Below are 23,810 nucleotides of genomic sequence, written 5' to 3'. Positions count from 1 at the left end.
GTTTTGAATCTTTTAAAAGCATCTGTGGGAGATTTAAAAAAAAAAAACACCAAAAAAACCAACAGAAAAAGGTTCTCCTTTCAAGTGTGTGACTCAGTGGCGCCCGCAGGGGAACTTGGAAGTGAAAGTGGCACCAGCTGCTTTTCCCCGTTTTTTTATTTTTGGTACCATGACTTGCCCTTCATTGTTCCCTGAGCTATAGGCCCCCATGTAAAAACAGGTAGGGCATATATATCAGGAGATCTTTGTTCTGTCGCACACATTCAGTTAGCCTAATGATGATTAATAGGAAGTTTAACAAGGGAAATACAGAAGCCCTTCTGTGATTCACAGGAGTTATCTGGGAGTTGTATCTGTTATCTGTGTGTGTTGTGTGTGTAGAGTAATTAGTGAATGGACCAGAAAGAGGGGAAAAAACCCTAGTCTTAAATCTGGAGCCTTGTAGAATTTCTTCAGGAAGCTCTTATTCAGTCTTAGTGCTTTTTCAAACATTTAGGCTTCAAGAGTAATCTACCATCAGTCTAAAAGAAGAAAGCAGAGATTAGATTTACTCTTGCCTTTCCATAATGTTCTTAGCAATCATAAAACCTAACTAGGCTCTTCTAAAATAAAGCTGTACCATTTAAGCAAATGTCCTCTGATGCCAGCGGATCGGAGGTAGTGTTCCAATTCTCCACAATTAGTCTGGTTTTGTATTCTGTGCTTTTTCTCACGCAGTAAAACACCTTCATAGTTCCTGTAGTTTACTGGAGAAATACTTACTTTCTGCATTCTGAGCTGTTAGTGAATGGAGGGGAGAGAGAGATAATTTATTAAAAAAATATTTATTCCCATTTGTGGTACTTGAAGTTTGCTCTCATCTGTCCTGATTTTCAGTGTAATTAATATTATTTGGAAATAAAGTCCTTGACACTTATTATCACTTATTGTTGTATTGAAAAGCATATATTAAATACCAGTTCATAATACTTGAAACTACTATAGATTCTGAGGCCTTATTTTTAACTACTTAATTACCTTTAATAATGTTCTTGTACCAAGGAGCTTATGATTGTGAACACACTTGGATTCAAATAGCTGCTGTTTTCATCCTCTTTGATATGGATTTGACTGCAAGATTAAAAGTATACTGGTCTCTTATTTAGGTTTTTAGAGAAACCAGTTGTGTAATGCAACCATATGGATACATCACCTTCCATAGCTTCATCCTTGTGAAGCATTGCAGTGGTTTTGAATATATTTTTTCACGCTGATTTGGGAAATGGCTCCAACAGCGCTGTTATGCAAAGAGAAATGTCCAGTGTTCTTAGTTCTGTAAGTAAACATCTGCAGTGTGAATTGAAGACTAATCATTAAGCAACTGAAGATAAGTACTCAAACATGGCTTTGAATTATTGCGTAATGTAGGATATGATGAGATAATGCTTGGGGAATATGTTATTAAATAGAGGTAATGAAATTAACCTGGTAACCACATACTGCTCAACCAACTCTTTCTTCCTTGTATTCAGTTATACCTTTCCTTGACTTTTTTTAGAGAGATCACTGTATCTTTCTTTTAAAACTCTGCTTAGTTTTTTTCTTGCTTATTTAGACCCCCCCAGCATATTGGGGTTTTCTATACACTTTCCCTATATTGTCCTTAAAATTTTCAGCTTAATTGTATGTAGTGTCTTGCTCTTCCTTTTATGTTCATGTGTTGGGTATGTAGCTTGGAAGCTCTAACAGAGCACTGATTCACTACAGGAATAATAAACTTCTCACTTCCAGAGCTTCCAGTGTGAGAAGTTGACTTGTTCCTCCAGAGGCCAGGTCTTTCAATTCATGTAGTGGCTTTCTTAGACTTGAAGCTACCCTGACTCCTCCCAGCCTGTTTGCTCAGTGGTCCGTAGGCTTGTGATAGTGCGCTTCACTGTCCTTTATCCTTAACTTCTGCACAACGGGATGTCCAGCTCTGTAGGTTTTCCTTGATTTGCATTTTCATTCTTATACCACGTGTCCTGGTGATGGACAAGCAGTAGGAAGGTGACATTGACTTAGTTCTTGCCAGTGTCATTCCTTCTTATAGATTAAGACAGGGGTGTATTGATTTACTCTCCATAACTGGAAGCTGTCTTCACAAAAACGTGGTCTTAAAAGCCTTTTGAATTGGCCAATTCATAATTTATTACTGTTCAGAAGAACTTACTATTTGCCAGTGGCAAGTGGAGTTCTGGAGCATTAGGGTTTTAATATTTATTCCTTACAATAGCATTCCTTGCAAAGGAGATTATTTGTTAGCAATAAGGAATGTCAGTGCTATCACAGCTGAGCTGAGGCACAAAGGAGGAGGTTTATCTTCCTATTTATTGATGAGATACAACTTAGCATTAACTTGCTTAAGCTTGTATTTGCTATTTACTGATTTTGAGCTTCTGTTGGTTGATGTTTCTATTCAGATACCGGAAGTACAACAACGGAAACTATAGTTGGAAAAAATTGTATTTAAAAATGAAGAATTTTGATTTATTGACATGAAAACTTCATCATCCTTTTTTTTCACAGTACAAATTCAGACACAGATATGCAGTATTCTTAAAATGACAATGAGTGCAGTAGATGCATTCTGCAAAAACCTTTTACGGTGCATAAAATCACAAATTGGAGAATGATGAATAGCCTGTTGCAGCGTAGTTTGCATCCTTCTGAAAATGTTACTCTTCTATGCAGCTGTTAAAGTGAGTTGTCATAGTCAGACAACTGCTTTGCTGCTTCTGTTAGGTTTGAAGTAATTTACAAATACTTCTTTGACATGTTTTCTGGTATTTTGCCTCAAAACAGTGGGACTGTTACCATTTCTTTTTGGAAGCAGTCCAACAGGTCCATTAAAAAGAAATGCATGTTTGATTCCTTTTCTTTAAAGGAACAGAATGTTCTCTCCAATATCTGAAATATTTGTGCTTGTCCCTCTGTTTTAAACACACTTCTTCCTGAGACAGAAAGCTTTAAAACTAAGCGTAGTATTGTAGAAGCAATTAAAGATATCCATGCAGTAGGCCTGTTGCCATTTTGTGCTGTGAGATGGCCTGAATTACCCAGTCTGTAGATCTGATGTAAAAATGTCCAGTTTTCCCTCTGTTAATCAGCACCAGTGCTTCCCAGTATTGTTGTTACTTCTGGCTGAAGCTGGAGTCTCCTCTCAAAATTAATAGCAGTTTGGATTTTGTTTTCAGCAGTTTCTCGTAATATTTTTTTTTTTTCTTATTATGTGTGCGTTGCAGACTGAGGGCTGATGTGACAGCTCAATTTGGTGTTAGTTGCATATATTCCAAGTATTTTGCAAGTATTTTTGCTTGTGCTCCAGTGCTTGGCCATCCTGGTGGTCTCCACTAGACCACACTCCAGTATCCCAGTGAATTTCTTGTAGTGGAGTGCCCAAAACTGGGGCTGGTGCTCTGGATGTGGTCTCATGAGAGCCAGGTATGGCTCTGGCTGCAGTCTCTTATGGTTACAGCAGCTTGTTGCTAGGTCTAGACACCAGTAGGATAAGTAAATGTAAAATGCAGGGATTGGGTTTTTTCGAAGCGTGATTTATTATCTGAAGGAAAGTGTTACGATAAGCACTTTTTTCAGTCATCCTTTGTGTATCTAAGTGCTTTCAGTTTTATGACTTTAATTATTAACTAAGCCTGTTCTTTCTTAGGGGCAAGAAGAGAGACCTTCTCTGTATTGGGTCAATTCATAGTGTTTATTTTTAAGTAGAAGAGGGTGGTTACTTACTAGATTCCTTTAAACTTCAGCCAGTGAGCCAGTATTGAGCTATGAACTGGAGCTCTACCTCTTTAGTTTCCTTAGCTGAGGAGCAGAAGTGTGTTCCCTGACGTCAGAAGACTAGTAAATGGAGTAAATATCTGTCAGTTTTGGTTCCTGATTTTCCCCAGGCACAACGTACATCAGTCACTTAGCTGACTGTGGCTTCTGCTGAACGGGTCCGGCTGTATTCTGTCTGGTCTGTGGTAAGCGTGCAGCAAATGGCGACTGCGGGCTGGAGGCGAGAGGCAGGCTGTGAAACCGCTTTGCAGCTTGGGGTCATCTGCAGTGGCCTCTCCAGGGTGGGGTTGTTTGAGTGCTGCCAACCACTAACCTTTCTGCTTGTGGGTAAAGGGTTTTGCTAGTATAAACAGCTTAATATATACGAGTGCTTTTTTTTGGACTTTGTTTTCAGCAGTTTTTAGAGAGCACTGAGGATCATACACTTCATCCCCAAGCTGCAAGCTTGCTTGAACAGAAGAGTGACTCCTTTCAGGAGCCTGGTTCTCTTTCTAAACAGCTTTTCAAGTTATTTCACCTGTGGCTGTTAGTTGGTGGGCAGTTCTCTCACCTTTGTTTTTTCTTCAGAAGTTGCTGATATTCAAAAGTTAGTAATTTACTTAATCAATAATCTTTATGGTAGAGATTAGGAGGAAATGGTGATATGACTCCCTCTTGAGATATTTCACTAAGCTGCTGTCTGCTGTAGAAGGGACTTCCAAACATAGAAAAAGTAATGTGAGCTTAGAGATCTGGTCCTTGCTCCTTTGGGTGACTTGCTAGCCTGCCTTTTGCTAGTGTTTCTCTTTTGTACCATTTAGAGATCACAATATATTGTGTCTGAGACTGGGAAAGATATGTCCCTAAGGAGGCAAGTATATTTCTTCATGACGGATTCATGTATCAACACAAGATACTAGACCTTGCCTCAGTAAATCCAGAGCTGTTGCTTATAGCTCATAAATTCACATTCCTCAGAAAAGCTAACACAATCACACTAAGCTTAATGTATTTCACAAGTAGTGGGCAGGAGCTGCAAAAGACTACGTCTCTGAGTGGAGGGATGTTGTTAGCCACACCTTCATGTTTATGCTTTCTCAACCTCCTTTGGAAAAGAGGATTTTTTTGCTGTCTGATCCTGTTATGGTGCAAAGAAATTTGCTAGGTAATGTGTCTTGCGCTCTGCCTGCCTTCTAGTAGTGCCATGCTTATGCTGGCAGGGAGTGAAATCTTTCTTAGGAGAGGAGAAGGAAATGCAAGGCTGTCTATTCCAGGTATATTTGATATAGTCCTCTTCCTTTCAGGTGTTTGGTCTATTTCCCATGGAAGAATTTTCAAGGAAACAGAAAAATATAATGAAATATTTCCCACTAAGGTTGAAACTAGATTTTTGCAGTGTCTTCACACAGACTTCTTATCAGAAACGTCACCACCAGGAGGATTGGATCCCTTCCTTGTGGTGAATTAAGCAGCAGTCTTGATACCAGTGTTAGTAGTGATATTGCTGATATTTATGATTCCACTCTTAAGAGTCAACATCACAAGGACATTTCAGTGTGAAAAGTTCCTGGGGTGCTTAGCAGGCAGGCCATTCCTGGGTTTCCCTGGTTTCCTTTATTTGCATCCAATGAGCTGTTCTGTGGGTCTTCAAGGCTGTGGCATATGAGAGTCTTCACATACGTGGTTTGGTTTTTGTGATCCTTTGAAATGGTGGTAGAATTCAAATAAATCAAAGGAGGCATTGGTGTCAAGGATAGGACAGCTATCAAACCCAACAGCAGGATTGAGCAAATTTTACCAATACCTATCTGTCAAGTATGGGAGAAGTGGTACAGCAGAGAAAGAAGGAACTATCACCAAAACCTTCTACTACTTTGCATAGTATTTCTATGGTAAAATAGTCATGTTTGCAAAGCCCCACTACAGAAAGGCATTACTTTGTGGCACAGGAGGGTCTCCCAGTGCTTCGGACAAGTGGATTTTACAGATACTTCAGAAGTTTGAGTTGACTTTGTTGCCCTAGAGAAATAATATAGGTCATCTTCATCCCAACCTTTTCACTTTGTAAGTATTGAATTCTGTTCATTGCACTGGTGTTTTTAGAAACTCTCAGCTGTTGAAGCTGAACTGTTTGCTTTTTAATTCTTACATGTTTTTTGCATTCCTCAAGTTCACACACAATTTTTGATGCAATTACTAAGCCAGGCTTTAGAGATGATCCAAACTACACTTCTAACCTGGTTTTTTTTTGCATCTATTCAACTTTTTAATATTATTTTAGAATAAATAAACTCATAGAATCATAGAATGGTTTGGGTTGGAAGGGACCTTAAAGATCACCTAGTTCCAACCCCCCTGCCACAGGCAGGAACACCTTCCACTAGACCAGGTTGCTCAAAGCCTTGAACACTGCCGGGGATGGGGCATCCACAGCTTCTCTGGGCAACCTGTTCCAGTGCCTCACCACCCTCACAGTAAAGAATTTTTTCCTACTATCTAATCTAAATCTACCCTTTTTCAGTTTAAAACTGTTACCCCTCGTCCTACCACTATACTCCCTGATAAAGAGTCCCTCCCCATCTTTCCTGTAGGCCCTCCTCTAGGTACTGGCAGGCTGCTATAAGGTCTCCCCGGCGCCTTCTCTTCTCCAGGCCGAGCAACCCCAACTCTCTCAGCCTGTCTTCATAGGAGAGGTGCTCCAGCCCTCTGATCATCTTTGCGGCCCTCCTCTGGACTTGCTCCAGCAGGTCCATGTCCTTATGCTGGAGCCCCCAGAGCTGAACGCAGCACTGCAGGTGGGTCTCACAAGAGCGGAGTAGCGGGGCAGAATCACCTCCCTCAACCTGCTGGTTACACTTCTTTTGATGCAGCTCAGGATACGGTTGGCTTTCTGGGCTGCGAATGCACATTGCTGGGTCCTGTTGAGCTTCTTGTCAACCAACACCCCCAAGCCCTTCTCAGGGCTGCTCTCAATCCACTTATCACCCAGCCTGTATTTGTGCTTGGGGTTGCCCCGACCCATGTGCAGGACCTTGCACTTGCCCTTGTTGAACTTTGAGGTTCACATGGGCCCACCTCTCAAGCCTGTCAAGGTCCCTCTGGATGTCATCCCTTCCCTTCAGCGTGTCGATTGCCACACAGCTTGGTGTTGTCGGCACACTTGCTGAGGGTGCACTCAATCCTGCTGTCTGTGTCACTGACAAAGGTGTTAAACAGTGCTGGTCCCAATATAACCCCTGAGGAATGCCACTTGTCACTAGTCTCCACTTGGACATCGAGCCATTGACCACAACTCTGAGTGCAACCATCCAGCCAGTTCCTTATCCACTGAGCGGTCCATCTGTCAAATCCATGTCTCTCCAATTTAGAGACAAGCTAATTTAGAGCAATTTAGAGACAACTGTTAAATATTTACTATAAAGTGTATGAATGCAAACTTCTTTTGGCATGTCTATGGACACTTCAGCTGGTTTTCCTTATGTGTTGTAACTGATAAATGTTGAACATCATTGTACTAAATGGATTAGGGCTACTAAGAGTTTAAATTTGATAGGAAAAAAATATAAATGATATTTAAAAAAAATTACTAATGAATGAAAGTGGACTTCAAAGTTCTCTCTCTGAGTTATTCAGTAGCTAATAATTAAATGCCCTACTTGAAAAATCACTTAAACAAGGATCAAGTGAAGATATCTTTGAGGTTGTATATATGATTGCAGAATTTGAATGCACGCTTGAACTTTGAAAATCATAGTTCTTTTGTCTGCTTTTGAAGATACTTGAACTAGAGAATTTATTCGAGGCATATAATACTGAAAAAATATTTACTGTAATGTTACAGGAATCCATGTACAGTTCTGTATACTTAAGCTCAGGTTGTTAAAGCAAATGTAATCTGAAAGTCTCAGGTTTATATGTAAGTATGTGTTTTGGGAAAACCGATAAGAATTAGGCCAAATGCCTTTGAGTTCAGTACCTGAATAGTGAAAATGCAGGTTGCCTGCTGCTAAGTGATTGTCATCACTCTACTGTAGAGACTTTTATATTGTCCTGCAGTATCTATTAAATTCTTTTTGAGCCCTGCTAACTTCAAAGGTATCCTTCAGTGCAGTTTGTCGGAAGCAAAAGCCCTTTCAGATTCCCTATCAGGCCACAGAAACCATAGCTGGAACTTTGTATAATGCTATCCTTTTGTTCAGAAATAAGAGAAACATACAGCAGTTTTCCTATTGAAGTGACATCAAACCCAACTGTCTTCAGGAAGTAAGGAGATGGTTGCTGGCATGCTGCAGTGGTCACAGCTTTGGTTTCAAGGCTTCGTTGCACAATATGTTGGTTTCAGCTGTCCCCTGCCTTTTTGATCTGCTGCCCCATGCAACAGCTTGCCACCTTTCATTTACGCCACTACAAGATGGTGTGCTGCAACGTAAAGTAAGTCACTGATGTGATACAGATTAAAAATTATCTTCCACAAAGAGCAACCTGAGACATTGGGCAACTGTTCCTCCCATTCTCAAATCCTTTTCTGTAGAGTCTTATAATGATGTGCTTTTTTAATCAACTGTATTTTGAAGTCGTAGGGGGAGAAATGGTGCTGGCCTTATAGGTCAGGCGCATTTAGACATCCATTATATAAATCATGTGAAATCTAAATTATGCAATTGCACATTCCTTTTAATACTGAGATAAAATCAGCACTCGAATCCAGAGTGTCTGGCTAACCCCAGGCGAGGCTGAGTGGATATTTGAAAAAATGATTTGGGTATTTTTTTTACATCTTGTGTTACTGAAGGCATCTTTCCTTAGCTGAAGTTAGTCTGCAGCCTTTTTTGAGATAAGGTTTTCTCCACGTTTTTCGTTGCTTGGGTATCGGCAATTACAAGAACACACTGAAATTGTGTATAAACAAAAGACTGTGTTTCAGACACAATTAGGATTTCCTGAATAGTTAGGAGGGATTGATACAGTTTCATGAGTTGCCAAATCTGGAATATGTTGCCATGCATCTTTGGAGGAAAAAACTGGACTTATAACAGCACAGGATTTTTTTCTTGGAGTAGCTGACCAGTTTTAGGCTTTAGTTTTATTGAATATTTCATTGTGGTGGCTACTTTTTCTACATTTCTTTTGTGTGCAAATACCTTCTATTTTGCAAAAGACAAATAATTGAGGGTTACTGCAATTTTACTATTTCAGACTCCTCAGTGTTTTTGAGTAACCTTTTTATAACTTTTACAGAAAAAGTTTGTATGGAAACCTCTTCAAAATCTGGTTAAAGTTTTGTTGATCCTTGGGGAGGAGCAAAAAAACAAAGAACGAGAATAAATTCTGATGTAGTTCTGGTGGCCAGGGAAACCAAGAAGGGTTGTAGAGGAAGAAGTGCCAGAATCTAGTCTTAGAAAAATTAAGAGAAAATACATAGGCATGCTTGGAAGAAAGTATTGAATGTTTAATTGAAGCTCATAGCTTCTTTTGCTTCTCCAGTCCTAGTGTATTAGTATTTAATGCCAGTGAATTGTGGCTGTGGGCTTGTAGTTGTTTGGAGTGTCTTATTTTTAAATTGTTCTTCAGTTACGTGTGCTTTGATACGTGGTATTTATGTTTGCTGCTCAACCACTTTTCTGAGGCTGGAAGTGCATGTCTGCTGCTTCTCTTCCTTCTGTTCCTTTTTATTGTTTTGCTCAAGGGTTAAAGGGCTACAGATCTTTTCTCGATCTTCAGGGAAGAAAAAGGTAATAAGCCCCAGTGCATGTGTTAAGCAGTAGTGGATATGAGAAAAAAATTGATAAGGTTTTGAAAAAATGGCTTAATGATCTGGATCTTTAACTGGCTGCAGTGTCTGTATTTCTGATGCCCGTTATTGTCCTGTGCTTCATACAGCTTTTTAGACACCTTCGTGTTGAGGGTTGTGCCTGTCTTCTGGCCAGCACATCGAGGTAACTAAATTTGGACAGAGCTGGTTTCACATGGAACCAGCAGCAAAGATCTGAACCTAAATTCCCTCTGGGAATCTAGGAATAACCCTTGAAGTATTTTAACTTTGCACCAGGCAGCCAAGTTGCAAATGTAGTTAATCTTAACATAGGCTAATTTATTTTTGATGAATCTGAAGTGATCTAATTACTAGCTTAGCCTGAAATTTGCTTCTGAGATGTTACTTATCTTACCTTTAACCTGAAATACTGTTAGGGGGCTTATTAATTGTGTAGGGGAGAGTGGTGCGTTTCCTGCCTTGTTTACCCATGAATATAATGCAGAGAAAAATGTACAACTTGCAGCTTTTGTACACAGCTTTGTACAGTGTGAAGTGTAATTTGAATTTGGCCTTCCACCTGACTCAGGGTGTCCACACAGTGCAAATGCTTTTGGAAACGATACTCTGTTTGAACTACTTGGCTTGTAGGAGGTGCATGCAAGCTGGTTCAGGGCACTGAAATGTGAGTGCTAATGTAGAAGTAGTGTGTTGTAGGGATGCATCAGTTAGCTCTAAAATGTCTTGGCTGCTTATGGAGTCCTTGAAGTCAGCTGCCGTTTGTGTGCTTAAATTCCTCGGTTAAAGTGGTTCTGATGGATGTACTAATTTGAGCAGTCAGCAGTGAAATGCAACTAAGTAGTTTGTTTTCCTTTTACAAGTCCTATAAATGAATAGATGAGTTACTCTGAAGAGGTTTCTTTGCATCTGCTCTGGAAGGAAGAAAAGTTACTATAATCTTGAGCCAGTATTTTCTTCTCAAGTTTTCATTTGTCATGGGTTTTTTAATACAGGAAATAAAAGCTGAAGAGGCTCTTTACTAGGTATTGAGAGAGTTTCTAAGTAGTAAATACTACTTAATGTTTCCATTATTACCCCCCCCCCCCCAAAAAAAAAGCTTGACATATCTAATCCTCCTAACTGCCTGACAAAATCTATTTATGTAGGGTAGCTTTTGGTATACTTGTAGATGCAAATGGTCTGAACAAATATGTAGCATGGGACAAGCATCCACAATGCAGTGGATCTGAAAATGTGTTGCATTTAATTCAATAGTTTCAGCAAGTTCACTGTAGAGGTAACATGATTTGAAGTTTCCCTTAAGTCTTAAATGTACAGAGGAAAAAGTGTTTTATTTCATGATGGATTAAGATTAGAAGTGCAAATAGGTTCTACCTAAATAGGTTTATTTGGAAAATTAATTGGATGAACCATTAGCAATATTGGTAGTGCAAAAACAGTAACAGTAATTGTAGCTGAGAACTTGAGATAACTTCTCTTAATTAAAAAAAAAAAAAAAAAGAAAACCAGTACCTTGCTCCTAGTGTCTGTGTACCTTTCTACAGCCAGTTTGTCATAGCCATGTTTCTGATGTAAACATTTTACTATTAAAAATATTATTTGTAGGTGGAAAGGATTTCTCTTTTTGTACTCTAGAGTTACGAAAGTTAATTCAGAAATGTTTTAGGAAAGTGATTGCAACCATTTGCAGTGATATCAATGATAAGCCTGATGACTGCTTTAATATACTATTTAAGTATTGAGATTTTTCTGCTCTGGGCAAGAACGTGGATTTCTAATGTACTGCACACATACAGTATCTGCCAAGAAAGGCTGAGTGACCGTATAGTTAAAAGCATGAACTGAGACAGCTGAAAAACAAGCAACACTTGTAAGCTAAAAGTATAATTAAACCTCCTATTAGGCTGGGAAAGGGCTGCAGAGTCCAGCTGGTTAGAAAATAGAGCCAGTTTTCATCTGAAGTAAAACATGATCAGTAAGCTTCAGGTGGAGCATTGCATTAAGACTTGCTGGCAGCACCTTACTGCTGGATGCTCTTTCACAATGTAAGATGATCTTATTATTCTTATTATTTTTATTCTTATTATTATTTCTTCAAATTTTTTTCAACTACCAGCTTGAGCTGAGCAAGTAGGCACTGTGGCAAATGTTACAGCAAGGCTTAATGTAACCCCCAAACCTTGCCTAGCTGAATTTAAAACTGCATTTGCTTTTTTTTAGTAAGCTGATTCTGCAAAAAACTGGTACTTTCTGTTTTGAGGGGCAGGTTTAGAGAAAGTGATTAAAAATATGTGCATATATTTGGGACTCAACATATTTATATTCAGCAGAATAGTTTGCATGATGTGCAAGTTTTGCAAGGCTTCATGGTTCAGTACTCAGAATGGTGCAGGGATGAGTCATCAAATTGCTACAATTACACAATTCAGTACTCATTGTCCTTGTAAATACAACATATTAATATAGGATGGATACAGGCAGTTTTTGATTAATGACTCTTTACTCCAGACACTCAGAAAATTAAATGAGAGTTGGGGTGTCTTTGAAACAGTTACGCAAGGAGTATGTTAAGACACGATCCTGCGGTACCTGTTGAGGTAAGCCTGCCCCTAAGAAGTAATAAGCTATTACATATTTACAAAAAAAAAAAAAAAGCATGGAGAACTTGAATTGGCTGACAGATCAAAAGCATTCTCCCCGTCTCCCCATTTTATTTTAGAAACTATACCTGCTGCAGAAAACACTGGATATCTCTTGGGATTGCAATAATTGTATTTTTTTCTAGTGACATCTATTTGCTGACTGGAAATAGAGGCATGCTGGAAAATAGCTGTTAATTTGGATGAAAGTAGCACTTTGTCGTTGTTGTTTCTTATTACATCCTAAATTGTCTCCTAGTTTAATCAGTGAATTTTTTTTTTATACTAACCTTTATGAGAATCTGTATTACACTGTTTCTGAAGTTCGAAAAGCTAGCAGGGTGATTTTGCAGTTACGGTACTTTATTGGCAGTTGTGCTTTGCAGGTTGGGGTGTGAATTAACAAATTAACTGCTCCGCTGGATAGTTTCAGAATGCAGTTTGTGCATACAACTGCCTATTAAAAGGATGTGCCATTACCAACAGCTCTGTGGTGGAGTCAGAGCCTTTGCTTAGTGTTTCGTGGAATTGGATCGGAATAGTAATTCTGAACTGCTGATCATTTTTGTGTATAATTTCATTTTAAAAACAAGTTATGTAGTTTAGTCCTCTGGGTACAGCCCACACTGATCTGACTTCGGAGATTAACTTCATGTTAAGTCAGACATATTGAATGTTAAGAGATATGCAGTTACGTATTTAGAGAAGATCAGCAAATTAATTTTGTAATGAGGTTAAGGTGAAGACTGATACTTTAGAAACAAAGTTAAAATAGTGGTACTAATTGCCGGTCATCAAAGCATTAGAGATTAAACAAGATAACCTGTTTACTACCTGCTTATATTCGTTTGAACCTGCAAAAATAACTGTTCTGGAACATTTAGGTGAAGAGTGACTTGAGATTTTCTTTCTCTGATCAGAGACAGGAGCAGGTGACTGTTGGTTTGGGGGGATTTACTGCTCTGGACAAAACTTCCTAAAAAATAGGCCCTTGAGAGGTGTCAAACCGGGTATGTAAAAGCATTAGGTATCTTTTAAAAACATCACATCTACAACTTGTGGTCAAGCTACAGTGTTTGTTTTTCACAACTTGAAACACAAACTGGATAACTGTCTGCTGGTACTGAATTTACCCTATCTTCGTGTAAACCTTTTGGTGGTTAGTCAGAGACCAAATAAAAATGGCACCTTATTTTCAGTATGAGGATTTTTTTTCTAATTTTGCCTTCAGCTGTTGGATCTTGGTAGACTCTCTTAGTATTTCAAGTATATTTTTGTTTGAACTTCCAGCAATAACTGCACTAAAATAAAACGTGGCAACTGGGAGAATAGCTAGCTAGGTAAGAAATGAAGCATATTGAGCTTAATTTGTGCAGTTCCCTAGTGCTGACATAAATAGTTTAATTTAAGCTGAAACAAGCAGTTACTAATACAGATGTCAAATATAGGCATGTCCATGGTCAGCAGTGTTAACTTTCAAGTCAGTATCATAGAATATCTCAAGTTGGAAGGGATCCATAAGGATCATGGAGTGCAACTCCCTGTTCCTCACAAGACTACCTAAAACTAAATCAAGTTTAACTTGATGTACCTTAGAGCTTTGTTTTCAAAGTGCTTTATAGTGACTGTGGACAGTGGATTGAGCTTATCTACCATCAAATATTTTCAGAAACTCCTTATTTGGAAAACCATTTGGCTGTGGGCTCTATTTTCTACTTTTCTCAAGGTTTGGTTGGTTGGGTTTTTCTGCATGACTTGATTATCTCACTAAATTAAAAAAAAAAAAAGTGTATTTTATCTTGTTACATAAAACTGTCCATATCTTTTTATGCTTACTCCTTTGATATAGGAATCTTTTATGTCGGTCCTCCATATATAGCGTATGGCTATGCTTCTGAAGAAATTTTTTGAAGTGATGAATCTTTGCAGAGGTTAGGATAAGCACACTCTGTCAGTGACCACCTATTTCTGATCTGGCATTTGGAAGCACTGTAGTATTTTTGCATTTCTTTGCAGACTGGTATATACAGATTTTGAGGGGTGCGATAAGTAAGAGATTTGGTCCTTGCTGTGAGAAGAGTTGATTCACATCTTGTGCAGTTTGAGTTAGTGGTTCTCCAACTTCGTTTAGCGTTTGTGCTACAGTATATTTTTATTAAGAGTGTCTCAGTAGTTATAAGAAGATCCCCTCCTATCCCTGATCAAGTGTCAAGATGTTGTTAATAAACAGTGTTTAACAGGTTCCTGGATTAGAAAATGGTGACCATTACATCCTAATCAGAGGCTTGCATTCATTTTGAAATGCTTTAAACCATTTGGGGTTTTCTGGCTATATTAAAAGCGGGAAGCCATGAGGGACACATGCTCATCACTTTTAGATGGTAAAGATGGTTACCCAGCTTTCTTCCTTACTGATGTGGTCCAGTTGTCACATAGGATGGTGGATTCCTCTCCTCCTCTGGGTAAATGTGTAATTAATACCTTCAGCAATCCTTGTGCTGGTAGAGCTGGTTTCAGAAGGCAACTTGAGTATACAGAGCTTGAGCTTTATCTGCTGTATTTGACTTCAAGATATCCAAGTATGTATTAGTTTTTTTTTTTTTATTGTTTCTTCAACTTCTCTAAAAAGTCAGATGTAGACATGATTTGTTAAAGGAGGTCAAAGCCTGTTTAGCTGAACTGTTTTGATTAGTTTTGCTCATTTTGTAATTTTAACTGAAATTTCCTGGTATCTTTTCCAGTGAGTGGGAATTTTGTCAAAAATTAGATTTTTAAAGTCTTAGCTTGGTCTTTAACTCAGATCAGAATTACTGGTGTAGTCTCAAGGGTAGTGGGAAATACAAGTTCTTGTTTTCTGTCACTTTCCCCTTCATTATAGCCAAAAATATAATAATTGAAGACTGCTATTCTTTTTTTTTTTTTTTTTCTCCAAGGTAACACAGGTATTGTCTAGTTTTGTCCCTCCATCCTTTGTATCCTGTGAATCCATTCTTTGGTAGGGAAAAGCTTCTCATGAAAGAAACTTAGCGATGTTGTCTGCATTGCTAGGTACTACTGCTGCTACTTGTGTGTCTTGTCCCAGTTCCCAGGATGGCTGCTATCACTTCTATAATTGCTGTCTCGATACTGGAACTAAATCTGGGTTAAAGAACAAAGCTGCACCATGCTGTTTCTCTTCAGAGTCAATTAAGTGACTAAAGGCATTCCCAAGTCCTGAAGCATGGTGCAAACCCAAGCATTACCTGCCTATAGCTAACAGAAATCTGGTTAGCCTGTACCAGTTTGATAGATTTCTGCAAGAAAAGATGCAGCTTTTTTTCATATATATCATGAGTGAGATAAGCCTTGCAGGCTGAGTGCCATTCATCTACAGAAAGACTTCGGTGCTTTTGCACCTAATGTCATAGAACCATACATATGTGGAACTGTTATGCTTGAGATGCCAGTTTTAGTTGCTACCAGGTATCTAAGGATCTTAATTGAAACTGATTTATGAAGTTTTATAACACCTATAAAATTTTTGCCTTTGGGGATCATTCATAGTTGTTTTTATTTTGGAAGCTTTTCATAATCTGCAAAGGAAATGAGCTTTATCTAATTATGCTTGTCAGTACCTCTTTCTCCCCAAGTAACTTTTGAACCTGTTTGCCATGTTCATCTACATCTTATAGAAATCCTGAAGACTTGCGGTATTGTGAAGCAGAAAGACCAAAGAAAGCTTGAAGTTACTGCAGAACTAGGCGAGGAATACGGGATGCAAATCTCCAGGAAACAAGCTTTTAAAATTCTACAGCTTGTAGAGCAATTTGTAAATTTTATTGCTGCTGCTGGTTTTAGTGTTAGTGAAAATAAAGACAGAGGCTTTTCTCAGTGTAGCTTTATTCGGCTGGGTTATAACAACTATAAGGCAATGGAACACAGCTATGCTTAGACCCATTGTTATCACTGCGCTGTTGCTGCCATTCCCAGTAGGGGATGGAGAGCACTTATTCCAGGCTGACTAATTAAGGAATGACAGCTGGTTGGAAACAATCATTCTGCTTTTGTAAGAGCTGTGAGCAACTTAACAAGAATTTCTGGAAAAAATGAACTTATAAACAGGATTAATTGACAATATTTAGAGGCTACGCTTCCACCGTGAGAAGCTGCTAGGCTTTTATGGTTGTGGGGGTAAAAAAATCAAGCCTGTTCTTTCACAGTCTGCAAGTCTGCAGGTCAGTTGTATTGCAGGGGCTTATGGCCTTGCCAGAGTGACTGGAATTGAGAGTTCATCGTTTGCACCAGCTTTTGATGCTGTTCAGCAGCAGAGCTGCAGGGAAATGGAGTGAAGTCCATGATAATGCCACTTTAAAGCTACTTGGGAAACCTGTGGAGGTGGCCGGCATGGTAGCTTTATGTAGAGGGTGGGTGGGGTGAACAACAAGGTACAGGTTGAGAGAAGGGAACAGCATGCGGAAGGGAAGAGTTGAACTTGTAGATGCCTATCTGTCTTCTTGCACAAGAGCTGGAGACCTTCCTGAGCAAGGACTAGTGACAACAGCTGTTAGGAATTTTGAAATTCTTCTTTTGCCAAGTGCTGTGGATGTACAGGACAGATTAGAGTTTTCTAATTGCTTCTTCCAGACAACAGGACAGGATCCACCCAGTTATCTTTTAGTCTTCAGTTAGTAGGCTTAAGTGCTTTAGAGACACATTAGAGTCTGAGTTAGGATGTATGTGATCTGGGGAATGACCCCAAAAATCAAGTGTTTTAGACTGAAGTAGAGTGCATTTATTAGGAAGAGAAGATATAATAGGGAAAACAAGCTATACATTTGGGAGCAGAAATGGAAAGAATGAAGGATTAAAACCCTCAAGCTCTAAAATATAGTAGAGAAAACATGACGTGAGTTTAGGATGGGAAAAGAGAGAAAACGCAGTAAACGCTGTAGCAATAGATACCATTAAATTAACACACCTGCCTGCTTCCCAGTTAAATACATAAAATACAGTGCTAAATTTCCAGCCTAAAAATCAGTCCATGTAGTCTGCCCTTACATTCATGGCCCAGATGTTGAGAGGACATGGAAATATCTCTCAGCAGCAGTACTACCTGTGCCAAGTCACCCATTTGTGGATCTAAGACACTGTCCTCTTAGCTGAGACTGTGCTCTGATGCTCTTCAGAAGGAGGGACAAGTGGAGAGGGGCAGGAGGAACGCAGTCCTCCTGCTTCTCCCTTTTATCAGTGGACATGCCAAGGATGTAGCATCTCCCTAAAGCCTGCTACCCAGTTTTTTTTACCTAGGCAGCAACAGAGGCACAGTAGAATTGAGTAGGTGCACACCAAAGACAAAAACTTGCTCTCCAATCAACAGCCTAGTAGTGTGGAAGTTGGATTGTTTTGGTAAAGTTTGTGTTCTTGTGCACTTTGCATTGCAGGGCTGTTCTGCTATGGCTTTATTATATGTTCCTAGGATGAAAAGACGTAACATTTACGAGACACTTCTTAGCCTACATCCCAAGGAAAGTTAGCAATGATCTCTGAGATGTTTTCCAGTAAAGGAGCAGAAGAAAGCAATGGCAAAGTCTTGCTGTGACCTACCAAATGAAAGCTAGGTTGGGGCTGAGTTGATATAACGTGGAATTTCTGCTGAATATGCTGACCCAAGGCGTTTGATTTCTCAGTGAGAGTTCCTGTTCCTTGCTCTTAGCTCATAGGATCGATGCATATATTTAGCCTTCAACTGCAAAAGGGATGAGATATTCCTTACTCATTTAAGGACATACTAATTGAAAACATTATTACAACATATAATCACTGTAATGTGTATTTCTACACATTCAAATTTAAAATAAAAAAACCCCCAAACAACGCCCCCCTGCATAATTCCCTGGAGTCATGTTTACTTTCCAGAATAGTTTTAACTGGTGTGGGCCAGTTGGGTACCAGTAAGTCTACGGCTGATTTGTGCTCCCTCTTGTGGCACTGTGCGGTGGGAGAGCATGGTTTGCGAATCGTTCGCACGTCAGCGATAGTGCTGATTATGAACAGTGTGTAGTTATGAATAACTGGAATGCCCCTCAAGAGACTATAATTTTGAAAATGTGGAAAGCGTAGTTTATTTTTCCAGTGTTACTGTTTTGTGTATGTCCAGAAACATTAAAATATATGTATCGGTGGAGTAACGCTAAACCTTTACTGCCTTTGTCCATTTTTGGATTCCCCACTAGCCATCTCCTGGGCTTGTGTTTGTCATTGTCATGTGTGTCATAACTAGATAGACTTGAGTTTGTCCATCACCTAGTGGACATAGTTTTTATAATGTAATCTTTCGTCCATATGATGCATGTTTTTTTTCATACCTAACTGCAAGGCAGAAAAGGGTTCAAGGTAAACTTTCGACAAAGCAGTATAGTCAGGCAGTGGAGGAAGGCTTGCCTACAGGGGTGATACTGTTAATTTTTCAAGTTTTCTGGTTTTGGTGCATGTCGTGGTTTAACCCCAGCCAGCAACTAAGCGTCACGCAGCTGCTCACTCACTCCTCCCCCCGCCCCGCAGTGGGATGGGGGAGAGAATCAGGGGAAAAAAAAAAAAAAAAGTAAAACTGCGTTGAGATAAGAACAGTTTAATGGGACAGAAAGGAAGAAAATAAAAATGATAATAATAACAACAATAAAATGACAAGAATAATAATAAAAGGATTGGAGTATACAAGTGATGCGCAATGCAATTGCTCACCACTCGCTGACTGATGCTCAGTTAGTTCCTGAGCAGCGATCCCCCCCCCCCAGGCCCACTCCCCCCAGTTTATATACCGGGCATGGTGTCACATGGTATGGAATATCCCTTTGGCCAGTTTGGGTCAGCTGCCCTGGCTGTGTCCCCTCCCAACTCCTTGTGCCCCTCCAGCCTTCTTGCTGGCTGGGCGTGAGAAGCTGAAAAATCCTTGACTTCGTACAAACACTACGTAGCAACAACTGAAAACATCAGTGTGTTATCAACATTCTTCTCATACTGAACCCAGAACACAGCACTGTACCAGCTACTAGGAAGACAATTAACTCTATCCCAGCTGGAACCAGAACAGGTGTGGTACATGCCTTATGCAAGAAAGAGAAGGAGATGCAGTGAATACTTTTGAGGTGGAATTGTGTTTTGAATGCGGGTGGATGTAGTTGTTAAGGGGTTAATCCATAGTCTGTGATGACAAGAGTAAAGGAATTGTGTGACTTATTCCATCATGTGTTTTACTTGAGCGTGTTGTTCCTCTTTGTGCTGAGACAGCTGATAGAGGGGAGGAAGGCTGAAATAGAGACAATGTTTTAAGACATTCAGTTTTGCATGATAGCCCTCTGCCAGGTCGCTGGTGTCTCCTGGGCATGAATGGTGAGGAGGACAGGGTTGGTGGGAAGCTAAATGAGCAGTAATTGCCTAGGTGTGGGGTACTAAGGAGTAGGTAGAAATAGATGGTAATTATGGTAGGGACAGCAAAAGGGAGCAGATAATTAAAAAACAAAAAGGGAAGAAATGAGTGAAAGACTTTGAAACACTGAGGTAAGCTCCAAAAGAAACATTTGCAGCTGAATGTTTATAGAAATTCTTACATCTCTCATTCTGGAACAAAAGGGAAGAAAACAGTAGGGAGGAGCGGTTATGATGTGGGGAGAGCACTGTAATTAAGTCAGGGTGAAGAAAGATGGTGACAGTGAATTACAGAGGTGTTCTGCAGAGAACAGTCCCTCCTCCTTGTGGTAAGCTAGAGCTGGAAAAAAAAAATCATATTCTGTTGCATGTAAGTAGTGTATAGTGATTTTTTTTTTTTCCTCTTTTTCCCCAACTTAGATGTATGCAATTTAACTTTGGCAGAAAGTGCTAGTTGATTACTTTGACAGGTTTAATTACTTTGGCTTGAGTAGGATGAAAGTGAATTTATTTCCCAGTGAGAAAAGCGTTGAAAGGCTGCATGAAAACCTGTCAAAGGAAATTGAAGAGGGGTTGGGGAGTTATCTTTACAGTAAATGGAATTGATAAACATGTCAGTTAAAAGGGGAATTTATTTATAATACCCAGGTTTTGTGGCCAGAAACCTTTGATAATTCTGTTCACTGGGAAAATGAATTTTATCTGTTAAATTGATTTACTTCTTCATAATGCTTGTAGAGCAAGGAACTGCCATAGAATAAAAAATTGAAGTAATAATTCTTCTTTTTCCTAGAACACATCAGTAATGGAGGATCAGAATGAAGATGAGTCTCCAAAGAAAAATACCCTGTGGCAGGTAGGACTCACATTTGTGTAGAAAGAGAGCTGGCATGATTTTGTATGTTCTTGCTTTTGAGAAGCCAAATCTTGCATCTTTGCATCCTTGTATGTAGTTGACTGTATCATCCTAAAATTAGCTCAGCCTTCAAGTGAAGGGTGACGCCAATGAATAATACTTGAGAAATTACTAGATCTTCTCAGATTTTGTAGTTTGTGCTGACCTTGAAAGGACAATTCTGTGCCAAAGGATACTCGGGAATACAGTTCAGTCTTTCTGAGCACGTGACTGTCATTTAAAAGGAAAAATTCAATACTTTCACATGGCAAGGAGTTGCAACCAATTTGCTTTGAAGAAGTTTGGGAATATTTCAGAGAGCTGACAGTTGTTCCCCAGCAGCTCTCTTGGTCTCCTGAAGGGCTCAGAAGAGCCTGGCATTAATCTTTGGTTCTGTTTACTAATTAGCAGTAAGTCCTGCGGTGTTCTTTGTGTAGCATCCTTATTTGTAGCTAAAGCTCCCAGGATTTTAATGATGTTTTTATGTGGATGTCCCAAACATTGACATGAGCTGTTTTTCAAAAGCAGAACAAGCCCTTGACATTGTGTAATTCTCAGTTTTCATTTATGGACAAGCAGTTCAACACTGACATGAGGGTCTTGAGTTTTTTTGTTAATTAGAGTATTAATACCTGACTTTGGTATGTCTCTTAAATGTGTATTATTTCAACTGCTGGAACCTGTGTAAATCACTTGTGGAGGCAGACTGCAATATGCAGCAGAAACCACTGGTTTAATCTGGCAAGTTTGTTCTAAAAAGAACTAAATTCCTTGCTGTTTAAATGGTAAGAGTTGTAAGGGAATTCAAGTCTTTCAGTGTAAGAAGTGACTTGTAATTATGTGCAAAGTCCTTTCATTGATCTTTATCTATGAAAGATGAAATATATATGACATAAGTCATAGCTTTAAGAATGTGTTTTAAAATTTAGTTTTGTTGATTATTTCTTTGCATCTTCTCATGTTCTTCCTTGAGAGTGTTCTTAGAAAGCTGTTCCTATTGTTTGTATTTAAATACTGATATTCCTTTTCTAAAAACAGATAAGTAATGGAACTTCATCTGTGATTGTCTCAAGAAAAAGACCATCAGAAGGAAACTACGAAAAGGAAAAAGACTTGTGTATTAAATATTTTGACCAGTGGTCTGAATCAGATCAAGTTGAATTTGTGGAACACCTTATTTCACGAATGTGTCACTATCAGCATGGACATATTAACTCTTACTTGAAGCCCATGTTACAACGGGACTTCATCACTGCGTTACCAGGTAAACTAATATCTATTTTACAAGAGGTGCATTTATAAATACTTATTTTTGTTTAATACTTTGGGTATATGCAAACTTTTTGGAACATCTTCCAGATTTAGATGGTCTCCTATAAATAAAGTGATGATTCCTAGTCAAAAGAAGGGCAGGAGGGCGGCTGTGAAGTCGTTCATTTCTGTGATTAATTGAATTGGCCACTGGATGCCAGTGTTGTTCCATGTAAAAGTAGTTTGAGTAGCATATCCTGAAGAATAGTTTGTGTTAAAATTGGAACGGAGTTGTCACAAAAGTTGTATCTCTGCAAGCTCTGGTCTAAATTCCTTTTTCATATGAACCCCATAGGTATAGAAAAGACTATACAGGTGTTTTCATTTGTGAAGTCGTCACTACATTTTAGTTTTGTTCTAAGTTTCCTAAATCTTAAATAAAAAGCTGCCTGCTTAGACGAGTGAATCTGCTTTGTCTGGTCTTGTGACTGACTCAACAGCAAAAGCACTTGTGGATTTTTATTGCATAGTCCAGCCATGATTCCTTCCTTCAGTTGCTCAGAACCTCTTCTGTCACCGATCAGTGCAAACCTGTATCAATAGTTGGAATATGAAATCTGTTCTTACACTTGCTATATGCCTTTCTTCAAAAAAATATGGAGCAGTAATAACTAGGTATGTAGAATCTCTAGCTTTCAATCTCCTGGGAATTTGCATATATTTTCCCATTAATTTCTGGAAGGAATTGTATCTGTGGATTTTTGCTGCTGGGGAGAATGATTAATTTGATTCTTCGAAAGGTAAATGTGTGGACATCTAGAGCGGGAAATAGGCATGAAATAAGTGGTCAAAATGTCCTCTTTGCCACTGGCAGGATAATAGCACAGATTCACACCTGCAGTGAGTCTGTGGATGTTATCCCAAGAATGCCAAGACACAGCAGTGAACACTGAGGGTGGATGAGAAGGTGATGCAAATCGTGAAAGGAATTGGAAACTGGTAATTTCTTGAGCACAGGGACCACTGAAGTAAAGTTCCTTTAAAGGTTGATAGTATTACAAGCTCTGAAGGTTTTTTAGCCATTGGTGTGCTTAGGTGGTCTTGTGTGTATGGGCTTTCCTGGTATCTGGGACAGAATGCTGCTTGGATGTTAGGGGGTTTCTGTTCTCTGTAGTGCTATATTTTCACAAAACCTGGAGGAATTCAACTTTTGGAGGTGATGGGGGGATTTTGGCTCATCTGTCAAGCATGGTTGAAATGAACTTCTTAGTAGTTGGAGGGGAATGAAGAACATAGGGTAGGACACAGGAGGTGATACGGAATTTCATATGTGCTCTATTTTCTTAAAAAACAGGCTTAAAAATGTAAAAGAGGGCTATGAAAGGGAGGGAGCGTCCTTTCCCCCCACATCTCAGTTTCACAGAAGTTACTTTATAGAAGACTTAGCTTGTCTGGCGACACATAAGAATGTGCTCTTCATTTTGAGTGGAGAGCTGTCTCCTTTAGGTAGCATGGATGTTTCTTCCAGCTTGTTTTCAAAATATTAAATGTTGACTTCTCTAGGGAGTGTCTGGGAATAACTAAAAAATAAAATGAAATAGACAGTCATGGTGATCGTGTGCAAGTACGAGTTTCAATTATAGTTTTATTTTGTTTGCTTTTCTACCTCAGGGCTGATATGGAGTTAGACAGTTCTTTCATATTATGTATTTATTCCTAAGAAATTTTGGGGAGCTGCATAAGCTGACACTTACTTACACCACATTTGTATATATAAATATATATTTACATTTACAACTTTTGTTGTTTTTTAAAGATGTAAATACTGGGAACTGTTCCCATACTCAGCCTTTCTTGAAGGTAATGTGGTATGTGAAGAACAGCTGTATAGATTTACCCAAGAACTTAACCTGAGCCGACTGAAATCAATCCTGCGTTGGGCTAACATCCCATTAAAAGATAACAATAAAGTACTACCTTTTAAAAGATAGTTTCACTTTTCTTAAAGAAGTAAAATTCCTTTGTTTTAAAGGGCAATTGGTTTTGCTTTTGCTATTGT

General features: G+C 39.0%; 1 protein-coding gene across 5 annotated transcripts in view; it reads left to right on the top strand.

The window, feature by feature from the left end:
* Positions 1 to 23,810, top strand: part of FBXW11 (F-box and WD repeat domain containing 11) — a 77,914-nt gene that overhangs the window by 19,963 nt on the left and 34,141 nt on the right. For all 5 annotated transcript variants that reach the window (XM_052816141.1, XM_052816138.1, XM_052816137.1 and 2 more), the window contains 2 exons: positions 20,399 to 20,461; positions 21,539 to 21,764. In XM_052816141.1, the coding sequence (XP_052672101.1) occupies positions 20,411 to 20,461; positions 21,539 to 21,764 (277 nt within the window). In that variant the 5' untranslated portion in view covers positions 20,399 to 20,410. The remainder of the gene's footprint in view (positions 1 to 20,398; positions 20,462 to 21,538; positions 21,765 to 23,810) is intronic.

The sequence above is a fragment of the Harpia harpyja genome, chromosome 20 (genome assembly GCF_026419915.1).
Source record: "Harpia harpyja isolate bHarHar1 chromosome 20, bHarHar1 primary haplotype, whole genome shotgun sequence".
In the NCBI taxonomy this organism is placed as follows: domain Eukaryota; kingdom Metazoa; phylum Chordata; class Aves; order Accipitriformes; family Accipitridae; genus Harpia; species Harpia harpyja.
The sequence above is the reverse complement of the archived record's forward strand: the minus strand, read 5'-3'. Positions and strand labels throughout refer to the sequence as shown.